The sequence below is a fragment of the Bos indicus genome, chromosome 10 (assembly GCF_029378745.1).
Source record: "Bos indicus isolate NIAB-ARS_2022 breed Sahiwal x Tharparkar chromosome 10, NIAB-ARS_B.indTharparkar_mat_pri_1.0, whole genome shotgun sequence".
Lineage (NCBI taxonomy): Eukaryota > Metazoa > Chordata > Mammalia > Artiodactyla > Bovidae > Bos > Bos indicus.
The window spans coordinates 5,080,617-5,107,867 of NC_091769.1; the positions used below are offsets into that span (position 1 = coordinate 5,080,617).

The 27,251-nt window shown below is 40.5% G+C and overlaps 1 protein-coding gene across 2 annotated transcripts in view; it reads right to left on the reverse strand.

Moving 5' to 3' along the window:
* Window positions 1-51: 51 nt before the first annotated feature.
* SIMC1 (SUMO interacting motifs containing 1) overlaps window positions 52-27,251 on the reverse strand; it is an 83,702-nt gene continuing 56,502 nt past the window's right edge. For both annotated transcript variants that reach the window (XM_019968042.2, XM_070796838.1), the window contains 4 exons: window positions 26,148-26,276; window positions 14,759-14,915; window positions 14,535-14,619; window positions 52-885 (listed from right to left, as the gene is read on the reverse strand). In XM_019968042.2, coding sequence (XP_019823601.2) covers window positions 641-885; window positions 14,535-14,619; window positions 14,759-14,915; window positions 26,148-26,276 — 616 coding nt within the window. In that variant the 3' untranslated portion in view covers window positions 52-640. The remainder of the gene's footprint in view (window positions 886-14,534; window positions 14,620-14,758; window positions 14,916-26,147; window positions 26,277-27,251) is intronic.

Below are 27,251 nucleotides of genomic sequence, written 5' to 3' on the forward strand. Positions count from 1 at the left end.
GTTATTCCATTCTGCCTGCTCAGTCATGAAGCCTAAGTACGATGAACTTGGTATTTTGAAACACCATTGCCTTTTTATTGTATCCTTTCCACATCAATTCTTTTGCAGCACACTCAGTATTTTTGTTTCTATCCCCCTTCATTACACTAGGTCTTAACAGACTGGCCACAAATAGGCAGTATCACAGGTCCAACATAGGATGTTTGTTTTCCATTAGGGAGACAAACATCTTTCTCTTTTGAAACAGGTTCTCAGTACCTTGAATGACGTAACATTGACGTCTCGAATTTTTTCAGCACATGGATTCTTTTTTTCACATCTTGAATGGAAATGTTAGACATATAGTGCATACAGTATTACCTGTTTCAAAAAAGTATACATAAATAATTTATTAAAAAATATATACACCGTGTGTATTTAACTCATATCTGAGAAGAGGCTAGGACAGGGTTGTTAAAAAAAAAAGATGTTTACTAAAGAGTTAGAAAGATATCATAGCCTACAGATAAATAAGGTAGGTTTGGTCCTGTTAGATTTTAAACTACTTTCTATACTTCTGGGACTTCCAAGCAGTTGGAGGTGGACTTCAGGAGGTATTCTCGGTGTTCAGTGCCTCGGACGACCTTGGGCTGCTCTGGGCCTACGGAGAGGCCTCCGAGTCGGGGTTCAGGTCTGCGGCAAAGAAGAGCAGGAGCCTGAGGAGGTGCACCTTGTCCTGCAGCTGCGGGACGAGCGGCTCCCCCAGCATGCGGACCAGGCGGCTGCGGAAGGCCTCGATCTGCTTCTCCACGTCCACCACGGAGATATCGTCTCCCTGCTGGGGCTTGGGCTTGATTCTTTTGATTATTAAGTCTTTCCGGTCAATCACTGAGCTCCGCAAGTGCTCTGCAAGAGGGAAAAAGTCAGAGGCACTGTTCTGTACGACTTTTATTCTATGACTGGGGAAGATGGAAATTTGGTAGGTAGGGTCTAGGCAAAGATTTGTTGACGAGTGACTAGGCTACAAGTCAAAGGCCCATTTCTGAAAGGTCCTTTGTTCTGGTTCTCTCTGGACCTCAGGTTTTAGTATTAAAAAAAAAAAAGCCTTGGTTTTAGTTCTTTTTCCTTTGTTGATTTAGACAACGAACCTATATTAAATGAAACTATTTCAAATGGATATAAAATGGAGAACTATTCTTTGAAAAGAATTGCAAAGAAATACTAAGTTTTACGTGGTAAGTTTGTCCTGATTTTGGTTTATTGTAATTCTATTTAAAAGAATCCATTTTGTATGTATGGCAGGATAGACCAAATGAATAAATACATTCGTGTTGTTGAGAATAAAGCAAGGGTTCTCACTGTGGGAGAAAAGATTGAGTTAAGGAACAGGAAGAGGAAGAATTCTGTGGAAGTGGAAACAGGTATCAGTATGGACTTTTTTTTTAATTACATAATTTACTAGCTCTTGTCAGAAAGGGCCTAGAAGCAATAATAACTGATGGCTGTCCCAGTAGCAGTCAGCATGCTCAGCACCTAGATCTTGGTTTCAAAATACTATTTCCCACTCCCCACTAAGAGATGCCAGAACTCTTGGCAAAAAGGCTGATTTTAGGATCATGGCAAGGAAGTTACAAGGTGAACCTGGGACTTTTTTTCATAAGAAAGTAAGGGAATGCTTAGAAACTAAGGGGGACACGTTAGAGAGTTCCTGTTGGCCACATTTTGAACAATATGATGGTAAATAATGGCAAAAAAAAAAAAAAAAAAAATGGGACTATTAACACACTGAATTTTAAAATGTCCCAAATCCATAGTAAATAAGAATGAGTGCAGGGAGAAGGGAAAGGTCATTTTTACCAGAAGGCCAGTTAAGAAATGTAGAAGGGATACATAACTAGAAAGGGACCATTTTTTCAATCTACTAAATCAATTTAGTAGTTCACCAAATGAAAGGCTAAACAGGATATTGAGTCTCAAAGTTTTACCCTCTGGGAAGAAAACACAGGAGAAATCTCATAGACACTCCTTGACCATATGGTCCAACTTAACATCAATGAGACCAAACTGATGTTCCTGCCTCTTGATGTAACGCACTGGAAAGGGGTGGACACCCTCATCTCTTCTGTGTTCTTGCTGCTCATGAGAGAATAGCTAGGCAACCCCAACTGTGCAGTGTTCTATGAAATAACTGACCTGGACTCTTCAAAAATGTCCCATTACGAGAGACAAGCAAAGGCTGGCAGCTGTGCTAGATGACAGGAAGCCGAAGAGCACACCAACCTAGTACAGCGTGTGATGTCTGACTGAATCCTGACCCAAAGCAAAACCAAACACCAGTCAAGGGTATTACTGGCACATATTAGGTAACATTGTATCAAGGATAAAATCAGTGGGATAATGAATAGTGGTATGTAGGAGAATATTCTTAAGCTGAAGTATTTAACCATGAAGGATTATGATAGCGCAACTTACTTTTAACTGGTTCAGCAAAAAAAGTATGTGGATAGATCAATAGATAAGCCAAATATGGCAAAACATTAACAGCTTCTGAATCAAGGTAAAGGTTATATGAGTGTACATCATACTACTCCTTAAACTTTTCTGTAGGTCCAAAAATAAAATGCTGGGGGAAAGTAAAAACTTCTAAAGGTATCCATTACAAAACCATGAGTCGGTCCCAGCAGGGCTCTGGAAGCGTGTGGAGTCGAGGCCCAGGAGCACAGGGTCACAAGTAAGGCAAACGGAGGGAAGGGCCCTGCAGGCCTTGAGTCCGGGTGCACCAGAGACCATGCCAGCGTCATTTCTCCATCTCATTTATAAAAGGGGGCGATGGCACCTTCATTAACGGTTACTAGAAGGACTGAACTACAGGGTGTAGAAATTTGAGAAACCAATCAACTGAAAAAAAAAAAGTGTAATAGATTGTAGAATATCCAAAAAGTCTGGAAACAGGAGGCACAGCAGCCCTGAGATGTCATCATAGGGGCATTTCAACATTTAAACAGCGTTTACAGTGAGCGTCTACCCTGCCTCTGGGACAGGGCTAGGCTCCGGGGAGACAGTGCAATCAGAGACCTGGGCCCAGCCCTCATGGACTGACGTTCTAACCGCAGGAAGCCTGACAGTGAACCAGTCAACAAAGACAGTTGTGGTTTTGGTGAGTGCAACCAAATAAACTGGGTGCCGTGATAACAGGAACACTGAGGATACAAGGGAAGCGGCGCATTCTAGTTGGGGAGGGCCTCTTAGTTGAGTCCCAAAGGATAAGGAGGTAAGCATGCAAAAGTCTAGCGGAAAAGCAGTCCATGTAGCGGGAAAAGGTGCAAATGATACAGGAAAAGCTTGTTTGGAAAACTAGAGGTTAGAGCTGGGTAGTAAGAAAGAAAACAGGACTAGAAGAGACTGGCAGGCAGCCTGGGTCACAGACCAGCGTGGAGTTTGTCTTCTGAAAGCAAAAGGAGGTATGTGGAATGTTTTAAGCAGTGAAATGTGCAATGCTTCAGTCTGCTACTTGGGAAGAATGGTCACAGGGGACAAAATCCTTTTAGTAGAATTTGATTTTCTTAAAGCATGTGCTACTCTGAAAAACATGAAAATGACTTCAAAATAACAAAGAATTGGCTGCAAAGAGAGGGATAGGGGAGACTTGGGAGCAAGAGGAACTTGGAGTCTATTAACACAGGAAGTTCAGAGAAGCAAAGGTTAGCAGTGCCTACCTACCCACCGCCCAGGGGGAGGAAGTCCTGGCCAGTGGACTTGAACCATCCTGGCCCAGCCGGCGGGGGCCTTGGATTTTATGCTTCAGTAGGGATGAGAGTTCTTACCGCAGAGGTTCTTGGGGTTGTTGTGTGAGGCAGTCTTTGCAAAGGGCTTATGTGGCACAAGGCCTGGCTCGAGATACTTGGGCTGGGAGTGCGGTTACTAGTCTCTGGGTCAATACTAGGGCTAGCGATTATCATGTGTCAAGGTCATTGTCACCGGGGCCTCCGATCTAAAGGTCACATAGAGCCCTTTACCGTCTCTGCAGCTCTTCCATGTACCTCCGTGTCAATACCGGCCGAACCCTGGGTGTATCTTCAGCCTCGACACCCCTGGCCTGTCACACCCTCGTCACCATTGCCCTCCCCGATCTCTCACGTCCTCAGCCTGTCCGCCACCCATCGGGCCTGACGTCAACCATCTTGCTGGGTTCCCTTCACTTGGGAATCAAGGTGAGTGAGCTCCCTAACCGGAGGGCCCTTCACGCCCGCTCCTGTCTAGGCCTGCCGTCTTGCTTCCAGCTCTTTCCTTGCTCACTGAATCCTAGTCCTACTAGTCTGTTCTGTGTTCCTTGGACTCACTAAGTAGCTTCTGGCCTCAAGGTCCCTGGACATGCTGTTTCTTCTTTCTGGGAAACTTTGCCCTCCCCATTTGCCTGGCTAATACCAGTACTTCACATCTTAGTCTGAGTATTACTCCTTCAGGGAGGCCTTCCTGAGTTCCCCCATAAACAATTTAAGTCCCACTTTTTCCCTTCACAGCATTTATTTTCATTGCAATTATGTTACTAGTGTGATGGTTTGTTTCAAGCCAATCACTTCACTAGACAGTTAAGCTCTAGGAGGGTAGGGGCCATGTTAGTTTTAGACACTGAAGTTTTCCCAATGAACCAGACACAGAGGAGGCATTGGGTAAATATTTGTTGTCTGGATGAAGGTATGAACTGAACTGATTGTGCCTGAGTCTGCTTTTCTCCACTCTGTGGATGAGGCTCCTTGCAGGAAGGCTGTGTGTGAGACTCTCCTTGGAATGAACAGGTGTCTGACTTCCGCATCACCCTCAGTGGCCCAGAGTGAAATTCAGGAAAAGCATTTTGTTCATTTAAATACCATATGTTTAAATTCCTAGATTCATAGCTTTAAAGTATATTCTAATTACTCACACGCATCAGGAGAACTCACAGCATATGGCAACTTGTTATTTTGCTGAGGCTCGGACTTGAGTTTCACGGGTGTGAAACTGGGATGTGGGGGCTCGCTTCCCTCAGCTCAAGTGACAGCCCAGCATCCACCTCTCAGGGGCTGCTGTGACCTCTATGGGAACATTTACAAAATGTGGGGGTTCAAGATACATTGCTCCCCAAGGTCAAGGGTCAGTATGAAAGTAATTTAACCATGTAGAGAGTTTAGAAAGTGGGCATCAGAAATTCCTTAGAACCTCATCTAATCTCATCTGGGATTTCACAGAAAGTTAATTTCCTCCAGTGTGTTTCCGCCATCCACAGACTCTGGCAACAGACCTAAGTTTGAACCCTGGCTCTGCCTCTACTTTCCTCTCAGCTTCTGTTTGCCCATGTGTGAAAGGGGGTTGGTACTCATCTCACAGGCTTACTGGGTTAGATAAGCCAGTGTATATGAATTTGTCTATGCTCCCTTCCTCTCTTCCTCCTTAGAAGTTCCCATAAACAAAGGGCAAACTTGGACTCCCCAACCTCTTTCTTTCCTCCCCAACCCTTGGAGTTGGACAACTCTGTGTGTGCTCAGTCGCTTCAGTCGTGTCTGACACTCTGCAACCCTATGGACTGTAGCCCGCCAGGCTCCTCTGTCCATGGGATTCTCCAGGCAAGAATACTGCAGTGGGTTGCCATGCCCCCCTCCAGGGGATCTTCTCCACCCAGGGATCGAACCTATGCCTCCTGAATTGCAGGGAGATTCTTTATCTGCTGCGCCACCTGGAAGCCCATTGGACAACTCTGGCTGACCTCAAAACGCACTCAAATGACGTCCTCCCCCAACTTGAACTGGGCAGAGATGACTACGGAGCTGTCACAGTAAAATGCCTCCTGATCAAGACACTGACTATTTCAGGGAACCATTCAGTTGTGTTTTCTGCAGGACACTCTTCAAACTTCTGGTTCTAAATATTTCTTCTCCTTCTTAACTCTTTTCCAAAGAAGCTGAAAAGGATGCTGCCGGGAGCCGGCATATTGCATATTGAGTGCATATTGCATATTGAGTGCAGCACTTTCCACAGCATCATCTTTCAGGATCTGGAATAGCTCAACTGGAATTCTATCACTGCCGGGAGCCAGCGTGAGGAACTCCGCCCATGACAAAGGTCATGAGGAAGGAGGCTCGTCATACGCAAAGGCGGGATTGAGCTTCAGGAGTCCCCCTGGAAATTCTTGAGCATCTACCCCCAAAACCAGAGTCTGCCTACTTTCTGCTTTGTGCTTTCACCTACACCTCTGACTTTACGGGGGGCTGTCCCCCACTACCTCTCTCTGAAAAAAGAGTTAGCTTACAGTTCCAGTTAATAATTCCTGGGTGTGACAGTGTTTCAACCTACAAACTCCTTTGGAAGTCCTCTAGCCTGCCTGAATAGGTTTTTCCGGCCACATGTGATTGCTCAGAGCCTCCCAACTGTGAGAGGCAGGAGATGTTCTAAACTGTCTAAACACAGATTCCTTTGAGTAGTTAAAAGATTGATTAGAAATTGTATTGGTGAAGGGTTTTTCACTTATTGGGCCAATGTTTGCTGCTAAGTCTCCATACCCCTTACCTACTGTGTCCTTGGCAGTGTATTGATTGATATAATGGGTGTATAGAAATGTAAGTAGTAGCCTCAATGTTTGTAACCTTGGACCCTTGAGTTAATTCTTTTCTTGATTGAGCCCACCTCACCTTTGCCCTATAGGAATGCAGCTTTGTCCAATGCTTTTTTGGAGGCTGGTACCTGACTTTGGAATAATCACCTTTAGAGAAAGATAAGTTTCTTAAAATGTTAACAGGCCTCCTGGCCAGAAGATGATGCAATTCACCTGAACTTTTGCATATGATAAGTTTGAAAGCCTGGCTTCGATTAGGACCAGGAACTGCTGTCCCTGCATGACTCCACCCCTTCCCCCATTATCCTCTATGCACAACTTAAGGTATAAAAACTACTTTGGAAAATAAAGTGCGGGCCTTGTTCACCGAAACTTGGTCTCCCCATGTCGTTCTTTCTCTTACCTTCTGGCTGAATTATTCAGCCTCTTTTCTCCACTGAATTTCCTCACTGAGCTAGCCTTATTCTATTACTCTTTATATCTTTGATAAATATTTAAATAAATAGGTCGCCTATGCTGTCTCTCCTTCGAATACCCTGGATCAGCCGGGGCTGGACCCCGGCAGATGCTAAGGATAAAACAGGATTGGAATACCCCATTTATTCTTGGTCAGTATACACTGGTCTGAGAGCTTCCTCTCCCTTATTCAAGGCAGAAGAGAATATTCTGTAATAAAAGTAGTCCCATGTCCACCTTAAATCACTATTGCCCATGACCCAGGTATATTCCCTGGGAAACAAACCAGAAATGAACAAATATTAAAGGTGAACTTTAAACAAAACCAAGCTGCTTTAATATTAAACTTTCTGCTAGATCTCCAAAAGAAACAATTACATAAACTTCAGTGAGGCTGAGGACACATGGAATTTGCCTTTGGGGCTTTGTTCTTAAAAGGACATGTACCTTTCTTTGAGCGTGTTAAAAAATGCACAAACCACACAACCACACGTCATGGCCTTGACAATGCTCTGTTATGTTTTAGTTACAAGGGTCTGAAGCAGAGAAGACCCTGTAGCATACTCCTGGCCTGGCAACAGGCAGCCTGACAGTCAGCTAACATTGACTGAGCACTTTCTGCTTTATTTCATGCTGCTGCTGCTGCTGCTAAGACACTTCAGTCGTGTCCAACTCTGTGCAACCCCATAGGCAGCAGCCCACCAGGCTTCCCCATCCCTGGGATTCTCCAGGCAAGAACACTGTGGAGTGGGTTGCCATTTCCTTCTCCAATGCATGAAAGTGAAAAGTGAAAGTGAAGTCGCTCAGTCGTGTCCGACCCTCAGCAACCCCATGGACCACAGCCTTCCAGGCTCCTCCGTCCATGGGATTTTCCAGGCAAGAGTACTGGAGTGGGGTGGCATTATTTCATGCCTATTAGCAATTAGTCTTGGCAAGTTATGTATTATCATCCCTATTCTATAGAAGGAAGAAACTGAGGTCTAGAGATATAAAGATAGCTGCCCAATGCAGAGTAGGTGATTAGGTGATGGAACTGTGATTCAAACCCAGAACTTCTATATTAAATCCAGTGCTTTTAATTTTTTTTAAATGTTTCTGTAATACCTTCCTCAATTCCAGGCAAAAGAGGGTGTAAGGACCATCTTATCTTCCCAAGAGCATTACCGAGCTAAAATCAACCTCAATATGATCATGGCAGTTAGATCATGTATGTGTGTATATAGGTGTATATATACACACACACATATATAAGCAATATATATATATATATATATATACTAAGGACAGAATAAAGAGCAGAAATAGCAAGAACCTAAAAGAAGCAGAAGAGATTAAGAAGAGGTGGCAAGAATACACAGAAGAACTGTACAAAAAAGGTGTTAATGACCCAGATAACCATGATGGTGTGGTCACTCACTTAGAGCCAGACATTCTGCAGTGAGAATTCAAGTGGGCCTTAGGAAGCATTACTATGAACAAAGCTAGTAGAGGTGATGGAATTCCAGCTGAGCTATCTCAAATCCTAAAAGATGATGCTGTTAAAGTGCCGCACACAATATGTCAACAAATTTTGAAAACTCTGCAGTGGCCACAGGACTGAAAAAGGTCAGTTTTCATCCTACCCAATCCCAAAGAAAGGCAATGTTGAAGAATGTTCAAATTATCTTACAATTGAGCTCATTTCACATGCTGGCAAGGTAATGCTCAAAGTCCTTCAAGCTAGGCTTCAACAGTATGTAAACTGAGAACTTCCAGATGTACAAGCTGGATGTGGAAAAAGGCAGAGGAACCAGAGATCAAATTGCCGACATCTGTTGGATCATAGAAAAAGCAAGGGGATTACAGAAAAAACATCTACTTCTTATTCATTGACTATGCTAAAGCCTTTGACTGTGTGAATCACAACAAACTGTGGAAAATTCTTAGAGAGATGGGAATACCAGACCACCTGACCTGTCTCCTGAGAAACCTGTATGCAGGTCAGGAAGCAACAGTTAGAACTGGACATGGAACAACAGACTGGTTCCAAATTGGGAAAGGAGTACGTCAAGGCTGTATATTCTCACCCTGCTTATTTAACTTCTATGCAGAGTACGTCATGAGAAATGCCAGGCAGGATGAAACACAAGCTGGAATCAAGACTTACAGCAGAAATATCAACAACCTCAGATATGCAGATGATATCAATATAATGGCAGAAAGTGAAGAGGAACTAAAGAGCTTCTTGATGAGGGTTTAAAGAGGAGAATGAAAAAGCTGGCTTAAAACTCAACACTCAAAAAACTAAAATCATGGCATCCAGTCCCATCATTTCATGGCAAATATGCAGCAGGACCATTCGCCCTATTCTTCATAGCAGAATACACAAATATCATCATAATAAACATTTTTACAGCAATTTTATTTCTAGGAACATCCCACAACCCATACATACCAGAATTCTACAAAATCAATTTTACCATTAAGTCCCGACTACTTACAATCTCCTTTCTATGAATCTGAGCATCCTATCCTCGATTCCGTTATGACCAATGAATACATTTACTATGAAAAAACTGCTTACCTCTGACACTAGCCCTATGCATATGACACGTATCACTACCTATTCTTCTATCAAGCATCCCCCCACAAACATAAGAAATATGTCTGACAAAAGAGTTACTTTGATAGAGTAAATAATAGAGGTTCAAACCCTCTTATTTCTAGAACCATAGGAATTGAACCTACTCCTAAGAACCCAAAACTCTTCGTGCTCCCAATTACACCAAATTCTAACAGTAAGGTCAGCTAATTAAGCTATCGGGCCCATACCCCAAAAATGTTGGTTCATACCCTTCCCGTACTAATGAACCCAATCATCTTTGTTATTATTCTATCAACTAGCATACTAGGGACCATTATCGTTATAATTAATTCCCACTGACTACTCATCTGAATTGGGTTTGAAATAAATATACTTGCCATTATTCCCGTTATAATAAAAAACCATAACCCATGAGCCACAGAAGCATCAACTAAATACTTCTTAACCCAATCAACAGCCTCAATACTATTAATAATAGCCATCATCATCAACCTGATATTCTCAGGCCAATGAACCGTAATAAAACTATTCAACCCAGTAGCCTCAATACTCATAACAATAGCCCTCGCCATGAAACTGGGACTAGCCCCATTCCACTTTTGAGTCCCAGAAGTAACACAAGGCATTCCCCTATCCTCTGGCCTAATCTGACTGACATGACAAAAATTAGCACCCATATCTGTACTCTACCAAGTCTCCCCATCAATTAACCTAAATCTAATTCTAACCCTATCAATTCTATCAATTATAATCGGATGCTGGGGAGGACTAAATCAGACACAACTTTGAAAAATTATAGCCTACTCATCAATCGCTCACATAGGCTGAATAACAGCAGTACTACCATACAACCCCACTATAACACTACTAAACTTAACCATCTACGTTATTACAACTTCCACCATATTCACTCTATTCATAGCCAACTCCACCACCACCATCTTATCACTATCACACACAAGAAATAAAACACCCGTTATAACCATCCTAGTTCTTGTCACCCTCTTATCAATAGGAGGACTCCCTCCCCTATCAGGATTCATACCAAAATGAATAATCATCCAAGAGATAACAAAAAATGACAACGTTATTCTACCCACCCTCATAGCAATCACAGCACTATTAAACCTATATTTCTACATACGACTCACATACTCCACCACACTAACAATATTCCCCTCTACAAACAATATAAAAATAAAATGACCATTTTCCCTCACAAAAAAAATAACCCTCCTACCAACAATAGTTGTACTATCCACCATACTACTACCGCTCACACCAATACTATCAGTACTAGAGTAGGAATTTAGGTTAAATAGACCAAGAGTCTTCAAAGCCCTAAGCAAGTATAATTTACTTAATTCCTGACAAGGATTGCAAGACTATATCTTACATCAATTGAATGCAAATCAACCACTTTAATTAAGCTAAATCCTCACTAGACTGGTGGGATCTACCCCCACGAAACTTTAGTTAACAGCTAAATACCCTAGTCGACTGGCTTCAATCTACTTCTCCAGCCATGAGGAAAAAAAGGCGGGAGAAGCCCCGGCAGAATTGAAGCTGCTTCTTTGAATTTGCAATTCAACGTGTAAATTCACCACAGGGCCTGGTAAAAAGAGGAATCAAACCTCTGTCTTTAGATTTACAGTCCAATGCTTTACTCAGCCATTTTACCCATGTTCATCAACCGCTGATTATTCTCAACTAATCATAAAGATATCGGTACCCTATACTTACTATTTGGTGCCTGGGCCGGCATAGCAGGAACAGCCCTAAGCCTGCTAATTCGCGCTGAATTGGGTCAACCTGGAACCCTGCTCGGAGATGACCAAATCTACAACGTAGTTATAACTGCACACGCATTTGTAATAATCTTCTTTACAGTAATGCCAATTATAATTGGAGGGTTCAGTAATTGACTTGTCCCTCTAATAATTGGCACCCCCGATATAGCATTCCCCTGGATAAATAATAAAAGCTTCTGACTCCTTCCCCTCTCCTTCCTACTACTTCTAGCATCATCCATAGTTGAGGCTGGGGCAGGAACAGGTTGAACCATGTATCCCCCTTTAGCAGGTAACCTGGCCCACGCAGGAGCCTCAGTAGACCTAACCATTTTCTCTTTACACTTGGCAGGTGTCTCCTCAATTTTAGGGGCTATTAACTTTATTACAACAATTATTAACATAAAACCCCCTGCAATGTCACAATACCAAACCCCTCTATTCGTGTGATCCGTAATAATCACCACCGTACTACTACTCCTCTCACTTCCTGTACTAGCAGCTGGCATTACAATGCTACTAACAGATCGAAATCTAAATACAACCTTCTTTGACCCGGCAGGAGGAGGGGACCCTATCCTATACCAACACTTATTCTGATTCTTTGGACACCCCAAAGTCTATATTCTTATTCTACCTGGGTTTGGAATAATCTCTCATATTGTAACTTACTACTCAGGGAAAAAAGAACCATTCGGATATATAGGAATAGTTTGAGCTATGATATCAATCAGATTTTTAGGGTTTATCGTATGAGCTCACCACATATTCACGGTCGGAATAGAGGTCGACACACGGGCCTACATCACATCAGCCACTATGATCACTGCTATCCTAACCGGGGTGAAAGTCTTTAGTTGACTAGCAAAACTTCACGGAGGTAATATCAAATGATCTCCCGCTATAATGTGAGGCCTGGGCTTCATCTTCCTCTTTACAGTAGGAGGCTTAACCGGAATTGTCCTAGCCAACTCTTCCCTTGACATTGTTCTCCACGACACATATTATGTTGTCACACATTTCTACTATGTTCTGTCAATAGGAGCTGTATTTGCTATTATAGGAGGATTTGTGCATTGATTCCCACTGTTCTCAGGCTATACTCTCAACGATACATGAGCCAAAATTCACTTTGCAATTATATTCGTGGGTGTTAATATGACTTTCTTTCCACAACACTTCTTAGGACTATCTGGCATGCCACGATGATACTCCGATTACCCAGACGCATACACAATATGAAATACTGTCTCATCAATAGGCTCATTTATCTCTCTAACAGCAGTCATGCTAATGGTTTTCATTATCTGAGAAGCATTCACATCCAAGCGAGAAGTCTTCACCGTGAATTTAACCACAACAAACCTAGAATGATTAAACGGGTGCCCCCCGCCATACCATACATTTGAAGAACCCACATATGTTAACCTAAAATAAGAAAGGAAGGAATCGAACCCCCTACTACTGGTTTCAAGCCAACATCATAACCACTATGTCTCTCTCAATTACTGAGATGTTAGTAAAATATTATATAACTTTGTCGAAGTTAAGTTACAAGTGAAAACCCTGTACATCTCATATGGCATACTCCATACAACTAGGTTTTCAAGATGCAACATCACCAATTATAGAAGAATTACTTCACTTTCATGATCACATGCTAATAATTGTCTTTTTAATTAGTCATTAGTGTTTTATATTATTTCACTAATACTAACAACAAAATTAACCCACACCAGTACAATAGATGCACAAGAAGTGGAGACAATCTGAACTATTTTACCTGCTATTATTTTAACTGCCCTCCCATCCCTACGAATCCTATACATAGTAGATGAGATCAGCAACCCATCTCTTACAGTAAAAACCATGGGACATCAGTGACACTGAAGCTATGAATATACACATTATGAAGACCTAAGTTTTGACTCCTATATAGTTCCAACATCAGAATTAAAGCCAGGAGAATTACGACTGTGAAAAAGCAGAAACAGTGGCAGATTTTATTTTCATGGGCTCCAAAATCACTGTGGTTGGTGACTGCAGCCATGAAATCAAAGGAAGCATGCTCCTTGTAATAAAAGCTATGAGCAACCTAGACAGCCTACTAAAAAGCAGAGACATCACTTTGCCAAAAAAGGTCTGTATAGTCAAAGCTGTGGTTTTTCCAGTAGTCATGTATGGATGTGAGAGCTGGACCATAAAGAAGCTATTTTCAGGATCCCCTCCAGGATCATGTTTTGCATATAATATCATGTGTTTTAGTTTGATTTTAATCTGGAATAGTTCTTCAGCCTTCCTTTGTTTTTAAGACATTGGGACTTTTGAAAGTACAGGCCAGTTAGTTTGTACAAGGCCCTTCAATCTGGGTTTGTCTGATGCTTCCTTCTGATTAGATTCAGGTCATGAATTTTTGGCAAGAACATTACCTAAGTGATGAGGTGTTCTCAGGGTATCACATCAAGAGGACTGTTAGTTTTCTCCCTTGTAAACTTACTATCTTTCCTTATGTAATTTATAATCATGTTAGTTTTCCTAAGGGCCTCATGAATCCTTGGCTGATCAAATCACTCCTATTTGAAGCACCTATTCCACCATTTTCCTTTTTGATATTTGCCCCTGAGTGCTAGTTAACTAACTAACCTAACTCTCTCAGCTCCTCACTGGCTTTGCCTGTGACTGGGGCAGAGCCACATCCACAGTCTTACATGGTTTGGAAGATGTACATGTTTACCTTGCCACTGATTTTCTGTGTATTTGTACCATACTGACAGATGTTTACAACATCCAAGTCAGTGAGCACCACACCCAACAAAGATTCTGCAGTGATGGGCCTGGGAAAGCTGTCAGGGCTTAGTCAGGTCATTACTGAATCTTGCTCATGTTAGGGTAACTTTCATTTACCTACACAACGCTAAGGACTGTGAGGACCACTGTCGTATGCACTGTAACAAAAATACTACGTGAATTCTTCTGTTTCAGAGCAGCGATTCCAGCTATGTCCTTTCTCGTTTCTTGCAGTTGCACTAAGGAACAATGATTTACTGAAGTTAATAGAGTCCCTTATGTGACTTTAATACATAATAATGTCCATTGCCAGACTCGCACACCCCCTGGTTTGTGCCCAAATGCTCCTTACCTCTTAAAACATGCTGGTAACTGGATAACAGGAACTGCAGATGCTCGACCAGCTCATCCCATTTCTGCCACTGGGTTTTATCTGACTGCAGAGATAGTAAAAGCAGTTGGTAATAAATTCTTTCCTCAGTAAGAGGTTTATACAGTTTTTAAGTAACTTACAAAAAGCTCACGGATTTAGGAGAAGGTGGTCTAGGCCTGGAAGTGAAGTAGGGAAAAACATACCTGACACTTGAGCAGTGATGTGGAATGGTTCAGAAAATAGAGGGCCTGGGCCAGAGACAAGGGTAGGCGGGTGGGTGTCTCACAGCTGTGGAGAAATATGATTTCCAGCACTTTGCAGCGTAGGAGGTGGCTTTCCATGGTAGTAAAGAACATCTCTCTGCATGGAGAAGAGAGAGAGTGCACCATTGCAACTACTGTTTCAAGGAACATATACCACAATTCTCCCCGAATGCTCTAACCTTTGCCTAAACCAGAGAAGGCTAAGAAGGAATACAATGAAGGCCTACAAAATCACAAAGCCTGTGGACAGGGCAGAAACAGGTTCATTCATGAACTGACAACTGCCAGACCGGGGGTTGGGGGGTGGGGTGGGGGGCAGGGGGAACTCCTTGACCTTTGAAAGCGAAAGACTAGTTTAGGACACTTGAAGAATTACAGCATACTCTAACCAAGAGAATTAATCGTAAGATGAAATGTTTCTGAATGGCCATAAAGTGCCATAATTGGCACAAAGGAGGAATATTATCAAGAGGAATAAAAGAGGGTATTGCTCTCGAAAAGCTGATGGTTGAACAGGGGCGAGAAGTGTGCCACAGGAACCTGACGCGCAGGGCCAGTGTGTACACGGTGTGGTGGTGCCCCCGTGGCGCAGACGGCAGAGCACACTCGGTCGGAGCTGGGAGCAGCCTCTGGCGGGGGAGGTGGCACGGGTGGCAGTGAGCTAGGGGAGTAAGGAAGGCCCAAGGTAAGAGGCGCTCCAATGCCAGGACACACATGGCGAAAAGCGAGAGGCCAAGAGATACACACATCTGGGGCACCACAGCCTTCTTCAACTTCAAGCGTCTAGGACCGAGGAGTCCCCGAGGGACTTGGCCAGCGAGGGTGGGCTGGAGCACACTCAGAGGCTTCTGAGAGGGAGAGCTGTAAAACGAGGGCTGAGCTTCGGGAAGGTGAATCCCACTCACTGTTCTAAACGCAGTGTGGGCTTCCCTCCCAGACTCTGATGAATCTCAGATGCACAGGGTGCATCCCTGGACTGCCTAAGGGCTTTTGCCTGCAGGTTTGGTTGGTGGTTCTTGCCAGGTCTGCGCATCAGAGCAGTTTCTGAGGAGTAGGCGGGGAGCAGACAAGGAGACGGCAGCAATAGAACCTGCCCCAGATAGCAGGGTTCTTTCTTCTACAGCTGTCCCTTTGCAGTGGGGCAACATTTGGAAAAATAGGGGGCTCTTGGTGCCACTGCCGCTTATAACAATGATAAATAACAAAGTATCTATTCATTTTTATTTTCTTCTTCCCTTTCCTTTTGCTCTTCCACCAGACACGTGTTATTAGTGTAAAAGCAAAATTTTAAAAAGCAGAATAAATAATTTTAAAACCTTTGCTTACCATTCTAAAGTATAAAAGTCTAAAATATTTATGAAAATCCATTTGATCTCTTTAATGTATTTTTTAGTACCATTCTATACCTTCTCTGACAAATTTTCTTTAATACAAAGGACTCCAAATTATTACATTCATAAGATATTCTCCAAATTCTTTTAAAGTCTAATTTCTACTCTGCATTTGGTATATGACTTTTACAGACAGTTGATCTATTCAATAACTTTTAATTTCAAACTGTATTTTCTCTTCCAGTTTTGACTCCAGAGCCTGCACTTGTCCTGGTTTTATAATCCAATATGGCAAACCCAGAAATATACAAAGGACAAGAAAGTAATTTTAATGTGTTGGACATAGTAGGAAATGGAGGTACAATTATCTATAGCAATTCAAATTCAATTTTTAAAAACAAGACAGAGAGGAAGGCTAACTTCCAGATCCAGCCTTAACAAGTATATCTGGTATTGGATTGACTCTCCTTTTATCAACAATTGTAAACCTGAACAAAATATATGAAATAACTATTTTCAGGCATTGGATAAGCTACTGCAAATGACTACTGTTCTTGAGAGAAAGGGAAACAAAGGTGGTGAACCCCGTGTTTACCCTAGATTTCCTGCTGGGGGCACTTTCTAACTAAGGCCAAGGAAAGTATGGGTCCTAAACAGAAAGCAGTGGATTTGTCGGGCAGAGCAGAGACTGGAGGTCAGGGGAGCTGAGGTGGCTGGAATATCTGTAATGGTCCTCCTTGGCACATGGACAGGAAGATAGCCAAAGCCTGGGAGAGAACAGTTAGTGAGGGCTGTGAGAGGAGTGGGGATTTGGGAAAGTGCCCAGTGTTGAGAGAGATGGGGTTTCAATGAACTAGAAGAGAAATCTCATTACATGTTGGGCATTCGGATGCAACCCCAGAAGACTAAGCTACAGGACATTAGTCTCTTAAGAAAGGCTGCTTTAGATTATCCTTACAATTCCTAGAAACAAGCTTCAAAAGGAGAAAGCTAATCTGCTAAGAAATCACTATCTGCCAGATTGAAAGTCAATACTCTTTAAAGGAAGTCAGCAAATTTCAGATTCTCAACAACGGACCATTCACAATGTTAGGCATACAATAAAAAAATTACTAGACAAGGGAAAAAACAGGAAAATGAATGCATAACCAGGATCAAAATGCCCACAGAAACAGACCAATAGATGCCATAAATGTTGGAATTAGTAGACAAGGACTTTAGAACAGCTGTTATAAATATGCTTAAGATTAACCAACCAACCAACCAACTAACCAAGATATATAAATGAATAGATGGGGACTCTCAGCAGAGAGAAATGGACACTCTAAGGATGAACCAAATGGAAGCTCTTGTTCTGAAAGATATAATATCTGAAATTAAAAAAAAAATCCACTGGATAGGCTTACCAACAAATTAGGCACCACAAAAGAAAAGAAAAATCAAGGAGGAGGAAGTGCAACAGAGAGAGAAAAAAAGACAAGTCAAAACAAAATAAAACAAACAAAAAACAAAAGTAGAAAACACAGAGCCATAATGTTCTGTGGAACAGTGAGACACAGCCTAGCATATATATACTTGAATTCCCAGAAGATGAGAATTCAGGCCAAAAAATTTTTTAAAAATGCCCAAGATATTTCAAACTTTGATCAAAAATATCAACTCACAGATTCAAGAATCTCAATAAACCCCAAGCAGGGTAAACATAATGGAAACTACAACTAGTTACCATAATCAAGGAGACGGAAAAAAAAGAGCAGCAGCCAGAGGAAAAAAGACACGTGACATAAAAGGGAGCAACAGTAAGAAATTCTAATGACTTCCCAGTAGCAAGCCAGAAGAAAGTGAACAGCTTTAAACTAAGGAAAAGCACCTATCAATCCAGAATTCATATCAAGTAAAAACACTATTCATATATGGTGAGATAACATATACCGATAAACAAAAGCTGAAAGAACGCATTACAAGTAGACTTGCAGTACAAAAAATATTAAAAGAAGAGAAGAAGAGAAGAAATTAATATTTCTCTTCTTTACGTGGAAGAGAAATAATACCAAATGGAACTTGGATAGTCAAGAAATAAAGAACACCAAAAGTGGTAACTGTGTGGATCTGACATGTGTTTTTTCCAGCAACACTAACCAATTAACTCGATTTTAATACTAAAGCATCAGATTCCGCAGGTTAAGGGCTCAGTCCTACAAGGCTGCCCTCGCACTCTCTCTCTAGATGCCGACCGAAAGTCCAGGTTGTCAACCTGTGTGCTTCTGAACCATGTAGCTACAGATGGGAGGTTCCCAGGACACCCACTTAGCTTTGATTAATCTGCTACAGCGGCTTGCAGAACTCAAACTCTTTGCTTACTAGGTTACCAGTTTATTATAAAAGGTATAACTCAAGAACAGCCCAATGGAAGAGATGTATAAGGCGCGGGGCAAAGGTAAGGCACTTCCATGCTCTCTGGGTGCATCACTCTACAGGCAATCTCCACCTATTTACCAACCTGGAGGCTCTCTGGACCTAGTCCTTTGGGGTTTTCAAGGAAGCTGCATCAGACAGGTATGGCTGATTAAATCAGTGACCACTGGTAACTGAACTCAACCTCCAGCCCCTGTCCCTTCCCTTCAGGAGGGGATGGTATGGGAAGAGGGAGGGCAGTGGAGAGCTGGAACGGAGAGTTCCACTCTCTAATCACACGGTTCCCCTGGCAACCAGCCCCCAACTTTCAGGTCACCAAGTGGTTTTCTGAGAGATACCTCATTAACAGAACAAAAGATAACTTTGTTAATTACTCTTATCACTTAAAAAACTCCCAAAGAGCCGGGAACAGGACAAAGGTCTCTCTCAAACCCAGACACATACAAGCTTGGATGGTGAAGAATCTGCCTGCAATGTGGGAGACCCAGGTTTGATCCCTGGGTCAGGAATATCCCCTGGAGAAGGGAATGGCAACCCACTTCAGTATTCTTGCCTGGAGAATTCCATGGACAGAGGAGCCTGGCAGGCTACAAAGAGTCAGACATGACTGAGGACTAACACTTACTTCCTTTATAAATATATTTGTTATTATAGGTTACAATATCACAGATAGGCGGAACAAAGAGTGTTCCCCACCCGCATCCCTGAATTTCTTTTAAAAACAACTGTTCAAAGCAAAAACATGATTCCATCCCAGAGTAAAATGCATGACAACAATAGCACAAACAGTGGACAGGAGTGGATAAATGAAAAGACGGCTATTAAGATTTTAACATCACATGTTATGATACAGTATTAATTCAAGGTAGACTCTAATAAGAACGCATATTGTAATTCCAAGAGCAACCATTAAAAAAATAAAACATCTCTGAAAAAGCATTCGATAAAATTTAATACCAACTCACGATAAAAACAGAAAACAAGGAATAGAAGGGAAATTCTTCAACTTATTAATGAACATCTACAAAAAAAGTCCTAGAGCTAGCATCATAATTAATCATGAACTGATATTTTAATTAATCAATAATTAATTAATGAACTGAATGCTTTTCCCTAAATCATGAACAAATCAAAGATGTCTGCTCTCTCCTGGATCATAACCAAAGCAAAGATGTCTGCTTTTGCCATTGCTATTCAACATAATATTGGAAGTTCTAGTCAGTGTAGTAAGGCAATAAAAGGCATACTGATTGGAAAGAGAGAACTAAAGCTTTCCCTACTTGCAGATGACATGACGGTCTACACAGACAATCCCAAGGAATCTTTGGCATGAGAGCATTTTCCGTAAAAGAAAATCTGATAAGACAGATTACATCAAAATTTAAAACGTGCTCTGTGAAAGATCTTGTTAAAGAGGATGAAAAGACAAACTACAGAATGGGAGAAAATATTTGCAAACTACAGATCTGAAAAGGATTATATCTAGAAAATATAAAGACTCTGAAAACAGGAAAAAGCAAAAACCCTGTTAAGAACATGAGAAAAGAAATATTTTAGCAAAGATGTTATACAGATGGCAATTAAGCACACAGAAAGATACTCAACTTCATTATTGATTAAAGAAATGAAAATGAAAATCACGAGATACCATCATACACTTATCAGAATAGCTAAAAAAAATTAAAAATTGTTTTAACAACACCAAATGCTGGTTAGGATGCAGAGAAATTAGATCATTCATACTGCTGGGGAGAATGTAAAATGGTAAAGCCACTAAAAGAAACAGTTTGGCAGTTTCTTAAAAAAAACTAAGTAAGTAGCTACTATATAATGCAATGGAGAAGGCAATGGCACCCCACTCTAGTACTGTTGCCTGGAAAATCCTATGGACGGCGGAGCCTGGTAGGCTGCAGTCCATGGGGTCCCTAAGAGTTGGACACGACTGAGTGACTTCACTTTCACTTTTCCCTTTCACGCATTGGAAAAGGAAATGGCGGCCCACTCCAGTGTTCTTGCTTAGAGAATCCCAGGGACGGGGGAGCCTGGTGGGCTTCAGTCTATGGGGTCGCACAGAGTCGGACACAACTGAAGCGACTTAGCAGCAGCATATAATGCAATGGAGAAGGAAATGGCAATTCACTCCAGTATTCTTGTCCAGAGAATCCCATGGACAGAGGAGCCTGGTGGGCTATGGTACACAGGAGCGTGAAAAATCAGACACGAATGAGTAACTAACAAACAACATATAAAGCAAAAATTGCACTCCTTGACATTTATTCCAGAGAAATGAAGATTTATGTTTATTCAAAAATTCGTACATGAATGTTTATAAAAGCTTTATTCATAATAGTCCCAAATTGGAAGCAACATAGATATCCTTCAATGGGTAAAATGGTTTAAAAAAAATACCAAAGGTATACCCACACCATGGAATACTATTCAGCAATAAAAAAAGATACCACAACCTGAATGAATCCCAAGAGAACTACACTAAGTGAAAAAGTTCTTCAGTGTATAATTCCTAAAAACAAGAACATTTTCTAAGGTAACCAAGTACAATGACAAAAAAAAAAAAAAAAAAAAAAAACAGAAAATTAATCTTAATGCAACAGTATTATATTAACCGTAGACTTTAATCAGATTCTTTTCATTGTCCTCATGTTGCTATTAATAGCAAAAGAAAATCGCAGGTTATACACTGCATTCAGTTGCCTGTTTTTTTCAGTGTCCTTTGATCTGGAACAATTCCTCATTCTTGCTTTGTCTTTTATGACACTGACATTTTGGAAAAGTGCAGTTCAGTTTTTTGCATAGAACATTTCTCATTGGGGATTTCTCTGATATTTATCCATGATTTGATGGAGGTTATGCATTTTTCGGCAAGAGGACTGCAAAAATGTTGTGTGCATCCTATCAAGGAGCATATGATGTCCGTTTGCCCCACTGCTGGTGTTAACTCTGATTACTTGACTCCATAGTAAAGTTAGTTTTCACTTCATAATTAATATCTTGTGAGAATATACTTTCAGACTATGCAAATATTTTGGTATGCCACAAATTCCATCATTTTAGTACCCTGTCATACCTGAATTCATTCTTATTATGATGCATGCCAAATGGTATTTTCCCCCCAGATTATCATTTCTTCTTATATTTATTAGCTGGCTTTCTACTATAAGGAAGAGAGTCCTTTCTCTTCCTTCCTATCAGTATTAGAATCATGGGTTATTATTCTACACAACAGTTTGTAGTCTTTTACTGTCAATATTTATTTTGATACTCAAATTATCTCAGATTTAGCCAGTGGAAGATCTTTAAGCTTCTTTTGTCATGTTCTGAACATTCCTTGAATATTTCCTCATTTCCTCATTATAAAGATGTTCTAGGCTCATTTTATACTTTATCTCAGGTCTGGAATTGGGCATGTCTTAACAAACTCTGGTTCCTTTTAGTGTAAACTAGAATTTAGAAACAAAGATCTGAGTACTAGGTCTGCTCATTGCTACTAGAGTGTAGTTGTTCCTAAGCTCTCTTAGTGGGTAGAGGTAGGAAAGAAATGTATGAATGCACACACACACATAATATATATATATATATATAAATGCTGACACATCTACATTTATTCCTATATCTATCTATTTATTAGGAACCACAAGTTTATATTGATGCCTCCAAATCCAATCCAGCACCACAGGGTTCCTTCTATCCTTTCTCCTTTTCATATGTGTAACTCCCTTCTCTGACTGAGAAACTTGGCTCTCATTATCCACAATACATTTAAGTGTTTAATCCTAGAATACACATAAGATAGTTTTTGAATTGTTAATACTTTCTGTGAAAGAGAAATTTACTAACTAGAGTTTCATATTTATTTACACTTCATTTTTTGTCTTTAGCCTCAGGGTATTTAGTCCAAATACTGCGTTTTAACTTACTTGGATGGGCTGGGGAAGACGAATAGTTATCGTAAAAGGGTAGTACTAGGGATCTTTGTGGAGAAGGCAATGCAACCCACTCCAGTACTCTTGCCTGGAAAATCCCATGGACAGAGGAGCCTGGTGGGCTGCAGTCCATGGGGTCGCGAAGAGTCGGACACGACTGAGCAACTTCACTTTCACTTTTCACTTTCATGCATTGGAGAAGGAAATGGCAACCCACTCCAGTGTTCTTGCCTGGAGAATCCTAGGGATGGCAGAGCCTGGTGGGCTGCCGTCTGGGGGTCGCACGGAGTTGGACACGACTGAAGCGACTTAGCAGCAGCAGCAGGGATCTTTGTGGTGATGGAACAGTTCTGCATATGTTGATTGTCTTGGTGATTATATGAAGCTACACATGTGATAAAACTGCTTAGAACTACATATGATGAGTGCAATCTGGGTGAAATATGAATATGTTCTGTAGATTATACCAATGTCAATTTTTTGTGTGTGATCTTGTTACAGTTATGCAAGATGTAACCACTAGGGGATAGTAAGTGAAGGGTATAGAGGACCGCTCTTACTAGTTTTTGCAACTTCCTGTGAATCTTTATTTAAAAATATAAAGTAAAGAAAAAAAAGGTGCTTGGGCTTGTCCTCCCCCCAACCCTCACCCCTCAGCCCCATTTAAATGAATAATAATTCATTTAAAACACAGGTTAATTTCTGTTTGTATTGTTTGTTAGGCTCTCCTCCAACTTCCTTACTGATTTATTTTTCTTTTTTGAGTATATAAAACAATAACATGGTTCTAAAAGTCTAAAAGTTATAACTATACAAAGAAGTATATTCAGGAAGTACTATACTATCAATACCACTATTAAGGTCATTATCACTCCAGCCCAGCACCCTAGCTCCTTTCCAGCCCATCTACCCTTGTATGTAAACAATTTGATTGGTCTGCATTTATCTTAACTTTGCTTCTTCTTCTTTTTTTTTTTTACAATTATAATCATGTATATTAAAAATGTTCTCCTTCTTATATGTGTATTTATTATGCATACTCTATGTATTTCGCTTTGGTTTACTTAACAATATATTTTGGAAAACAGTTCATAAAAATTATGCTCCTATTTTTAATATTTACTTTTTTATAGCTACATCTTCATTGTGTAGATGTACCACAGACATTCAACCACTGTCGTATGTATGGGAATTTGGGTTGTTTTTAGTATTTTGCAATTACAAACATGCTGTTGTGAATATCCTTTTGCATATGTATTTTCATACTGTTAAACATGTATCTTTAGGATAAATTCCTACACATGATTTTTCTGGGTCAAGAGGTAATGTACATTTAGTTTTGTTAGATACTGTAAAATTCCATCACACACACCCCCGCCCCCCACCAGCCGTAATGCTTGTACCACTTTTCATTACCACCAGCAATGTATGGGCACCTACCTGCTTTCTCAAACCTTCACTAACAGAGTGTTTTATAGTACTTTAAAATTTTTACTATTTGTATAGGTTAGAAATAGTATCTCAGTGTAGTTTTAATTTACATTTATTTTTTATATGCATTTCTTTAAATATAAGTGAAGTTGGACATTATACAAAAATAAAATTACCATCTCTAGTAAACACAGATGAAAAAGCCCATAACAAAATATTAGCAAATTGAATCTGTCAATAGAAAAGAATATTATATCACAATCAAGTAGGGTTTTTTATTCCAGGAATGCAAGGTTGGTTATAATACGAAGAAATCAATCAATGTAATTCATCATATCAATGGAATGAGGGAGGAAAAACTATGATTATTTCAAAAGGTGAACAAAATACATTTTATAAATTCAAATACCTATTCTTCACAAAACACTGAATATCTTAGACAAAGAAGGAGGCCTCCTCAATCTGACAATGGCTACCTATGAAACACCCACAGCTAATATTATACTTAATGGTCAAAGACTGAATATTTTTCCTCTAAGATCAGGAATAAGGCAAGGATGTCTGTTCTTATCACTTCTCCAACATTCTATTAGAGGTATCAGCCCTTGCAATAGGGTAAGACAAAGAAGGAAAAGGCATACAGATTGGAAAGGAAGAGATTAAACTTTTTATTTGCAGACAATATATATTGTGTATATAGAAAATTCTAAGGAAATCACAGAAAATTCCTACTAGAATAACTGAATTCAGCAAGGCTGCACGATTTCTACCACTATCAATGAGCCACTGGAAAATAATAGGTCATATAAGTTATACTTTTGTCAGAACTTTGGAATGATACCTGTGTAAATTAGTTTATATCATTTAACTGCATGTAAACTATACATAAACTTTAAAAGATTAAAAGGTAAGGCCATATAAAGTATCTTCTAGTATAATTTGGGGTGGTTGCAAATTTTCCCTTCCTGAAAAGTTTTAAATTAGGACCAGGTTTCATTTAAACTATTTTTGTCTATGTTTAGTTTAAATTTGTTTACAGTTACCCACTCCTTAGATTTCCCATCTCTCACTAGAATCTGGGCATAAATAAATAAACAGTATGGGCGCTGGATCCAAATGAAATACTAACGAAGCGATACAGCAAGCGTGATTTTATGAATGCTTCCTTCTGGCTGACCATTGTAACGTACTGCCTTCTTTGAACTGACCTTGCAATTAGGAAGTCCTAGGTTTAAATCTGGATTCTAAATCTGATTAGCAATGTAAACTTTGGCTAGTTATTTAACTATTTAGAGTATTTTTTTTCATTTGTTAAATGGGAACAACATTATAAAGCTTTATACAAACATGAGATAATTAATGTAACAATGACTGGCACATTGTACAGATCCAACAAATGTTTGTCTTAATCTTAGCAGGATAGTTTAACTAAATCTTTATTACAATTCTATTTGGAATGACATTTTCTTCTAACAGAGGAACCAGAAATGTACAAGAGTAGTCTTGGTTACCAACTGGGAGCTTAGGGGATGGGGTGGGAAGCAGACAAGGAGCTGACAGAGATTCCCTCAAGGGTCACCACCCTACAGAGGCTCTCCCATAGTTATTTCCTGTCCCAGCAACTGTTCATGAAATTACAGTCATGGTAGCTTATTTTCCTTCCTTTGGATTCTAAAATTACTGGTTCAAAGGAGGAATCATTGGTCCTAGCCAAGAACTCTTATTTCTTTGTCTCTTCCTAATGGAATGCTTCACTAATTAATGTTTAGAGAAAGTGAATTCCTTACTCTTGATATCTGGGCTCATTCTACAGGTACAACTGTATTCACTCTTGGATCACCTCTTCTTCCCCTCATATGAACAGGCCTATTTCACCCAACAAGACTTTAGTAAACATTTATACCAGGCTCTCTGGCTGAGGGTCAGAGAAGATGGTAGTGCTTAACAGCTGAAAACTTGAGGGATGAGTAAAGTTATTAGACAAATGGATAAAGTGGGAAATTTGGGCTGCATTTAAGGTAACCTGCCTCTTCCTAAGAAATTATGCCTTAGTTGCAAATAATAACAGTTGGTTGAGAAACTATTTCTTTCAAAGGTTAAAGAGACAAGAACTATTTCTCTACCTTTTTTCCTCCTAATTTAACTACTGTTTGGAATTTTCTTTTGAAATTATGTTCCCAGATCAAAAAATAAAACAAAGCTAAGACTCACCTCTGACTCCTCTCAGGAATGTCCAGCACAAACCCAAACATCATTTCAGCAATTTTATTGGAGCTGCATGTGGGGGTCCTGTCCACCTCTACAGCGATAGACAGCATCCTCTGGAGCTGGCATATAATCCTGAGTCCAGAACACAGAACATAAATGAGCGGGAGGGTCCCTGCTGGCTGGGATGAGGTGCCCGCCAGTGTACTAAAGGCTCTTGTAAAGCACACACTAGGTCAGGGAGAACTACTCAAGCATCAGCATGCTTTTATTAGCAATTTCACCTACCTGAATCCCTTTTGCCAGATCATACTATCAACCTCTCAGAACCTGGGGTTGCGCTGCAAAAGCAAGCTGCTTTTAAATTTGAAAATAGAAACATACAATCTTTTTAAAAATAGAGTTCTTGTTGCTTATCTAATTATTTAAAAAAAAAAATTTGGCCATGCCACAAGGCAAGTGGGATCTTAGTTTCCTAACCAGGGATCAAACCTCTAGAACCTTCCTCAATCTGCCCCTGCAATGGAAGCATGGTGTCCCAACCACTAGACTGCCAAGGAAGTCCCTAGGAACATATAATCTTAAGGATCTAGAGAACTTTAAGGATATCTAACCTAAAAATTCTATATTCTACAGATGAAGAAACAGCTCCAGAATGACTAACAATTATCTGAATTTCTTTGATAGGAGAAAATACAAATTTACTACGTAGTTTTCTCCTGTTACTGGTTCCTTTACAACAATCTTTACCTAAGTTCAGTGTCAGAATTTCAACTGGTGAAACGTGACCCGCTCTCCCATCAGACCTAACTGTGGGAGAGACCCAGGCTGAAGGAAGGAATCTGAGCAGCCCCTCAGAAGGTGAGCCTCACCTGAAGCTGGCCTTTTCTAATGTGTGCCGTTATTTGTGAGGCAAAGAGGGGCTCTGTTTGCAGAAAATCTGCAGCCGGGGACACAATAGGTAGACCAGAGTCAGATGAGATTCTGGCTCTGCAATGACAAGCTATTCAATTTTTGACAAATTACTAAACTGCTCTGAGTCAAAACTCTCTCATCTCAAAAAAGGGGACATAACACCACCTATTTCATAAAGTTGTGCTGAGTAACAGA